The sequence below is a fragment of the Bison bison genome, unplaced genomic scaffold (assembly GCF_000754665.1).
Source record: "Bison bison bison isolate TAMUID 2011002044 unplaced genomic scaffold, Bison_UMD1.0 scf7180017864472, whole genome shotgun sequence".
Lineage (NCBI taxonomy): Eukaryota > Metazoa > Chordata > Mammalia > Artiodactyla > Bovidae > Bison > Bison bison.
This window is the reverse complement of record NW_011495033.1, coordinates 12,453,885-12,461,899: the sequence shown is the minus strand read 5'-3', so window position 1 is coordinate 12,461,899 and position 8,015 is coordinate 12,453,885. Positions and strand designations below refer to the sequence as shown.

At 54.5% G+C, this 8,015-nt stretch overlaps 1 protein-coding gene across 2 annotated transcripts in view; it reads right to left on the bottom strand.

Moving 5' to 3' along the window:
• Positions 1–8,015, bottom strand: part of TBX4 (T-box 4) — a 32,505-nt gene that overhangs the window by 18,732 nt on the left and 5,758 nt on the right. For both annotated transcript variants that reach the window (XM_010861589.1, XM_010861588.1), the window contains one exon: positions 41–160. In XM_010861589.1, coding sequence (XP_010859891.1) covers positions 41–160 — 120 coding nt within the window. The remainder of the gene's footprint in view (positions 1–40; positions 161–8,015) is intronic.

Genomic DNA, 8,015 nt, shown 5'->3' with positions numbered 1-8,015 from the left:
TGAGTGGGAAGGCAGGTGACGTAGGGTCCCAGGTTCTTACCATTTGTTGTCACAGAACTTGTAGCGGTGGTCATCCGCTGGGACGATGTCGATCAGCAGGATGTACTTGGTCTTGGGGTTCATGCCCGTGACTTTTACCTTGTAGCTGGGGAACATCCTCCTGGGGGAAGCCGAGGGGTGAGGCAGGGGCGGGGACAGAGCACTGGGAGGGAGGGACGGCACAGAGCAGGCAGGCGAGATCTTGGCCCCTGTCTGAGCTTCGTGACCTTGTGTAAATCGCTTCCCTCTCTGGCCAGCCCCTCCCACCTCCCCTACAAGGAAAGGGCTGCACAAGCCGCTCCTCTGAGCCCCTGCAGTTATCAGACTGTGGCTGTGAGCAGCTGAAGCACAGAGACCCTGCTCAGGACTTCAACACCAACCAGGCTGCCTTCATCTCCCTCCTGTCTGTCATCCATACACAACAGAAGTTCCAGGGGGTCATTCCAGGGGACCAGAGCAGAAGACCTGGGAATCCCTGGCAGCTTCCTTTATGGTCCATGAGATGCCACCTCTGGGTCATGTCTCTATGGAAACAAACCCCCAGCCTCAAACTAACTTGCAGGAGAGTGCTGTGGGGTCTCTGGATGCCTGCTGTGTGTGGAGAAGAGGTGTTTATCCCTGTGAATGCCTTGTCTGGGCCTGTGCACACTAACTGGGTCTCAGGGAAGGTCAGTCCAGGAACCTTGAGAAGAGCACGGTTTTCTAGAACCACCCTGCTGCGGTCCACAGCCTGGCCCCACCACTGACAAACCACGATGCCTTGGGCAACTGGCTTGGATGTTTTACACCTTGGTTTCCCTATCTCTAAAGTGGTGAAAGAAAGTGAAAGCGTTCATTGCTCAGTCATGTCTGACTCTTTGTGACCCTATGGCTTATAGCCCACCAGGCTCCTTCATCCATGGAGTTCTCCAGACAAGAATACTGGAGTGGGTTGCCATTTCCTTCTCCACTCCAAAGTGGGGACGTTGTCAATACACCCATCTCATAGGTTGCTGGGTGGACTGAACGAGTCCACTTTTGGCTCTTACCACTGACCCTGACTGCTCTCCTTCCTCTGAAGACCGGTGGTATGACCGACCTCCATGAAAACAGACTCATCAAAAAGAAAGTCTTCCAGTTCCTGCAGCCCATGCTGAAACTGTCCAGGACCCTGAGGCTCAGGGGACGTTTTGGAGAGGGCCACTACGTCGGACCGCTCAGCGCACCCACACCTACAGCAACATGTACACATACCTGTGGGCTATCCCTCCCCCAGTCACCAGGTCCCTGACCCTGGACTTCCCCAGCGAGGAACTTCCTCACGGTCCTCATCAGAACCTCGCACGCTTAGCTGACCTTTTACAAAGATGTCTCCAAGAGACGCAGGATTCAAATCCAGCAGGACAAACCAAGGCAACTGGGACCCAGATCCCCAGAGCCAGTAGAGTGCCCAGGCGGTCCACTCTGGAAAGCCAACAGGGGACCTCTGGCTTTCACGAAGCCAAGAGACAGCACAGGGACCCTCGAGAGAAGCTGTCCTAAGCGCCTCACGAACAGATGACCAGAGTCTTCCATTGCATCAACGTGGAACCAGCTTACCTCGACAGGGCAGGGCTTCTAGAAGGGATCAAGGCCCGCCCCCAAGCCCGCAGACCCTACAGCAAGCCCAGGACCCTGAGGCGGAGGGTGCCCTGGCCTCTGCACCCTCCCTGGCTGAAGGATGGGCCCTTGAGAGCCTTGCCAGGGGCCCGGGGTGCGGGAGCAGCGTGACCCTGTGTGTGCCCGAGCACTTGAGTTTGCGGACCCGGCGGAGTGCGCATGCGTGCATGTGTGCGTGCCTGAAGGGAGGAGGGAAGTTCTCGCTGCAAGTCTAGGGACTTATAAACTGTGTGGAAGAATTTGTCTCAGATGTCAACTGAAAGCATTTTCGAATGTCCACCCCACCCCCTCTCCAAGAATGGGCAGAGCGAGAGGACTCGGAGACCCAACCCTGCCTCCTGCTTACCAGCCCCTTGCCCAACCCTGGGGGTGCAGCTGGAGCCTGCACCCCCCTGGTTCCTGGCCCGGCCTCACCCCCGGGTGGGCCTGAGACTGAAGGGGAGGGAGAGAGGCGGCACTTGCCTCAGCTCCCCCCACGCCCTGGGGGAAGGCCAAGAATCCTGTCCCCTGCAGGCTACCATTTTGCAAGGGCTACAGAAACAGCCACCGAGTGACTTGGGGCTCTCCCGGCATCAGGGCCTGTACTTGGCCTGTTTCTCCTGCAATCACTCCAGGTGGCAACAGCAGAGGACAGCCCCGGCTTCCCCCCACACCCCCACCCCCCGGCCGGTGACCACAAAGTGGGCAGCCACTGCCACAGTCTTTATAATCTAGGTTGGTGGCGGGGGGCAGCGGGGTACTAGATCCTATTTTTCCCCTTCTACTCCCTACCACATTTTTTAAAACATTTTCTTGATGTCTTTATTGAATTTGTTACAATATTGTTTCTGTTTTATGTTGTGGTTTTTTGGCTCCAAGGCATGTGGGATCCCAGCTCCTCAACTAGGCATCAAACCCATACCCTCCGCATCAGAAGGTGAAGTCTTCACCCCTGGCCCGCCAGGGAAGGCCCTCCCTACTGCAGTTCATCTCAGCAGCTCAGGAGGCCAGGCTAACATGACTGGTACTTCTTAGGAGGCAGGCGAGCAGCCTGTGCTCAGCTGCTCAAGGCCTGGGGCCGCTGTCCTGTGATTTGGCCTCTCCTGGAAGCTGGATGTGGACTGGGTTCCCAGCTGATAATAGCCTTCAGGAGGTCCTGAGTGAGTTGGGGCAGGGCAGGAAGGTGTCTCCTAGCCTCTGCCTCCCTTTCCCCTCTTCCGAGGGCAGCAGCCCTCAGAAGTCAGAAGGGAGGATGAGGTAGGTGGTCTCAGGGCGGATTCAAAGGTCCTCTGCTCCAGGATGAGCAGGCCCGGGCTCAGTGAGCACCCCTGCCTTCGTGGAAACAGGTATCTTCATCTCTCTGAGGTCTGGTGTGGTGGCTGTTTCTGGACCACGGAGGACACAGGCACTGGGGACCCTGGGCCCCCTCATCTCCCCACCTAAGGGGCTCCAGAAGGATAAAGGGCCTGCTGTGTGCAAAAGGCGAAGGAAGAAAGTGAGGCACACCAGCCTGCCAGCCTCCTGCCCCAGCTGATGGCATGTGCCCTTTGGTTCCAGAGGGGCTGAGCTTGGAGCCCAGAGGCCTGGCATGGGAGTGTGCCCCAGAAGGGCAGGACTCAGGCCACAGGGGCCAGGCTGGCCTGGGAGCCGCGACTTGCCCTGGACTCCCCCTGTACTGTACAGGTCCTCTCGGTTGCAACAGATGAAACCACAGATGAAACCCTCTGAACTGCTTCTGTGATTTAGGATGGAAAAAAGATACCTGAAAACCAACCCCTTTGGGGGGAAGTGAACCCCTCAGAGGGACAGGGAGGGGAGACGTGACTCTGAGCAGCCCGTGTGGCGCTCAGCCCTGGCACCTGGCTGGCAGGGAAGCCCTGTCTCACCTGTGCCCAGCACCCGCAGCCACCCAGAGGCGGGCTCCGCAAGCCTTCTGTCCTGCCCGCTCCCTGCGCCCCTCCACACCCCTTGCACGTGCACCGCGGGCCTCCTCTCCGAGGCCGGTCCCCCTCTCCCGGCTCTGGGTCCCCGCCCCCTTGGGGCACTCTGGGGGACCTCGCGGAAACCGCTCCGCCAGGGGATAAACAAGCCGCCTGTCCTGCCAGGCCGGGAGGAGATGAAAGCCTGGGGGTTTCTCCTCTGATCATGAAACAGGCTGTGGAAGGGTGCGGGCCTGGAGCCTTATCTACCACACTAGGAAATGGTTTTAGAATGAACTGCTAAAAACAAGCTTCCTTGGACGTTTCTCAGTGTTGGAGGCTTTCGGGGTGCGGGGCAAGGGTCTGGGGCATTTGGATTTTGGCAACGAACCAGTAAATACAAACAGTGCTGAGAGAGGGGCCAACAAGTTTCATCTGGGCTCAGAGAGCTGTGGGGTGCCCGGGTCTGGGCCCAAGGGGGTGGCCAAATTCAAGGTGCTGACCTGTTCCTTCCCCACCAATCCTGCAAGGAGCTGGGGTAGCAGGGAAGAGAGGACCTGGGGGATTGGACAGATTCTCTCCAATCACTGGGGACCCCAAACTCCAAGTCCACTGCAGGCCCAGCTTCCTGGGCTCAGGAATCCTAGGGACAGCTATGTAGGAGCAAAATCAAATCCAAGGCGTGAGAAGCCCGGAGAAGGCTTTTGAGGTGGGGAGAGGTGGTGACTGGGAGGGCAGACGAGGGATGCTGGGGGGTCAGTAATGTTCTGCTTCTTTATCCGGGTGGTGGTAACACCGGTGTGTGCAGTTTGTAGAAGTCCATAGGGCTGTACAATTAAGACTTGTTCACTTTTCTGCAGGAATGTTCCACTTCAATAAAATTGACATTAAAAATTATATATGTGTGTATATATCATAAAGATGTGTACACACACACAGAGGCCAGAGTTTGAAAGGAAAGGGCTTTAGGAAAAGGGTAGGGGGTCCACAGAAAACCCCATCTATTTTCTGTCCCTAGTGTCTGAGGGTCTTAAAGAAGAATTCTGGGTGTGTTGGGAACAGGCTGGGGCCCAGCAACTAAGGCTGAGTTTGGGGGTGGGAGGTAGGGGGTGCCATTTAATACTGAGACCAAAGCTTTTGTATCCAAATGATTTCTGAGAGCAATGGACAGAGCAATGTAATTTATTTCCACTTAACACACACACACACACATTCACACACTCACACACACATGCACAGAGTTTTCTACTTCACTCAAAGCATTTTTCAGAAATATTTTCCCTAAGATGGGGGCAGGAAAGAGGGTGTGTGGAATGGATGCTGTTTTGGAAGACCAGTTGGTTCTCTGAGATTTTTTTTTTTTTTTTTGAAGACACTTCCTTCTGATAGACTTTTGCTTTCAGAAAATACTTTAGAAAGAGATCAAAGCACTCTCTCCCCAACCCACTTTCCCAGTGTCTTCAACCCTTACTTCTCTTATCACCCACGCCACTGGGCTCTGACGCTCTGTATACAGAGCGAGGGCAATTGGCTTTGAAGCCCCGGATTAAGCCGGGCCAAATCCTTGCCTCAGAATAACAAACAATACAGGTTCAACAGGAGTTCTCATCAGTAGTTCATTTTTCAAACACAAATTCACTGTCACTAACACAAGCAACATTGAACTCAACAGGCTATGAAGGCTGATAGTAGAGATTTATCTGGTGGCAAAACCATGACCTAGGAGTAGAGCAGTCAGACGGTTAGGAAATTTTCATATTGGGGAGGTTTTTATTTAAATTTTGTGGAGCTCACTTTTATCTGTGTTTGGGAGAAAAGGCAGTTTCTCACATGGATCAAGCTTGGCAGAGATGTGAGGTAGCAGAGAGGACCCTGCTCTCTGCAGTTAAGGGCATAAACTCTCTGAGTTCAGCCTTCTGAGAGGCTTAGAGAACACTCTGGCCCCATTTGACACTCGACATCAGGGCTTCGTGAGCATTCAGAAATCGGCTGTCTTGAACTGTGGCTGGCATGGTATTCACCCTCTCGCGTTGTCGGAGAACTTAAAGTCACTGTCCGATGAAGGAGACCCTGTTTCCCTTTGGCCGTCAGCTCTTCGAGGGCTTAAGGCATAACTAAGGACTCACACTGGCTTGAGAACATTCGGGCTCCTTTTCTCCAGCCCCTCTCCTTCAACCAGAGAGCAGTCGTGCCCCTAACCAGCCAGGGTCTCTAGGGCAGCACAAGAACTCCGCTTTGAGCAGGCCCCCATAAACAAGCAACCAAGGGGATTTCTCAAAGTCGGGGTTTCGTTCGGGGGGCGGGGCATCACTTCTTGGCTTGTGTAGAACCTGCTAACTGCCTAACTCTGCTTCTATGGGCAAGCGCCAAATGCCTCCCCTTCTCAGGGGTCGGGTTTACCTTCTCTTGGTTCTCCAGCTCAGGCAGTCTAGGACTGTATGATTCAAGGTTCAGGAGAGATATCGAGAAACAGAAGTGTCCCAGGAAGGCCGATGGTACAGAGCACAAAGAAGAAAACAGGGAGAGGCACTGGACAGAACGCGGAGGAGCCAGGAGCCCGAGCAAAGCAAGCTGCCTTCCAAGGCTGTGTGGGTGGGAGGTGGGAGGAGGAGGCGGACACAGGGGTCCCAGCGGTGAAAGTGGTCTCTGAAGCCAGTGGGCAGCTAGGCAGGGGGTGCTGTGAGAACCGTGCTGGCAGGGGATGAGGCTAGTGACTTTCCTAAGCACTAGGCTGGTGCAAGGAAAACTTTCTGCCAGAGAAATGAAAGACTACGATGGATCCTTAATTGGCCAACATCATCACGACCATTTAAAAATTATTATCATCATTCCCTGAGGTCCATCTCTAAGCCTCCATTAGGATCAGGCACAAATATCTGCCTGAAGCCAGTCACCTCTGGAAATGTGGGATGTGTGTGTGTGTGTGTGTGTGTGTTGGGAGAGGGAGGGAGGAGGCCTCATGCAGGTGCAGGAAACCCCACTGAGGAGAATCACAAATGCCTTTTGTTTAAAAAGGCAGGGGCCAGGCATGCCCAAAGAGCATGCCGGCCATTCATTTTCAAGAGACAAGGTTATTTCTGCAGCCTAAAAATGGAAGTTCTGGATCTTTCTCTTCTTTCCTTCCCTACATCCCAGCAGTAACAAGAAATAACCACCTCTCCCAGTCACACCTATAATCCACTTAGCAATTTACCAAGCACTGCTCACAAAATCCCTGGTTTGAATCTCAGAAAGAACGGCAGGTTTGAACAAATACCTCTGAGCCACAGGAAATTTGGGGACTACCCCAAGTGCACACAGCTAGGATAAGGCAGGGCTTGTGACATCCCCACTGTCCTCAGTGAATGCTCCATGAGGCACCCCCTTCATCACCACGTCCCCCAATATATCTTCCCTCCCCATTGACAAGTGCAGCAAACTCAAGCCCTGACATCTTGTTCCTTCCCCTGATAGAAGCCCTGGATGGCCGTACCACCTCCCTGACTTAGGCAAGAGGGCAGGGAAGTGCCCAGACCCCCACCCCAACAAAACAAAAGAAACTTTGCAAGGCCTGTCAGTGGGCAGACTGGAAGGACCCAGCACCCCTACCCTGTGTACAGCAAACCACCAGCTTTTTATGTTCTTTGACGCATCATTCCCTAAGCGGTTCGGCGGAAGTTCTCTAAAAAGGAGAAGAAAAACGCTGAGTAAATGCCAGACATTTCTCTAATTGTGATGAACGGCATTCGCTAGATTTACCGTGTGCTTACATGTGCCAGGAGCTGTGCTAGGGCTTTACAGGCAACTGTACAAAGACCTCTTATTTTATAGATGGAAATGAGGAGACAGCAGAGACCCTAAAATACCTGGCCGGAGGGTTGCACAGATGGAAGGAGGTGAGCGGAACCGGAAGCCCCAAGTTGGATTCCACATTCCTGGCGCCTGATGCTTCACCGTCTTATTCCTCAGAAAACTCAGCTAGGGGCCCACGGCCAGACAAAGGGACATTTTCACACCTAAACTGTACCCCGGAGACCAAAATCGAGTGTGAGCTGGTGGAGGAGGCAGAGTAGAGGGGAGGGACTCCTGAACCTGAACTTTCTCCAGGTTCGGTCTGCAGCAAGCCCCCTTCACCAGATAACGGCCCTCCTCCTCGCGGTTCCAGCCCCACCCGGCCGCGCCACCCCAGCGAATGTCTCCATCCTGCCTGGGTCCGCGGCTTCCTCCTCTCTCCCTCTCCTCCCAGGTCTCTCCCACAGACACACCAGCGCATTTTAAAGATGTTTCCACTTTATAAATCATCCCTCTCTGGCAGCCACCCGAGGACTGCTCCCCGAACAACACACACACACACACACACACACAGGGCCGAACGGTGCCTTCTTGGCTGAAGGGGACCGGCAACGGCCGAGCGGCACCCGTGAGATGAGAGGCTTGGGGGTCACCCTCCCCCCCACCCCC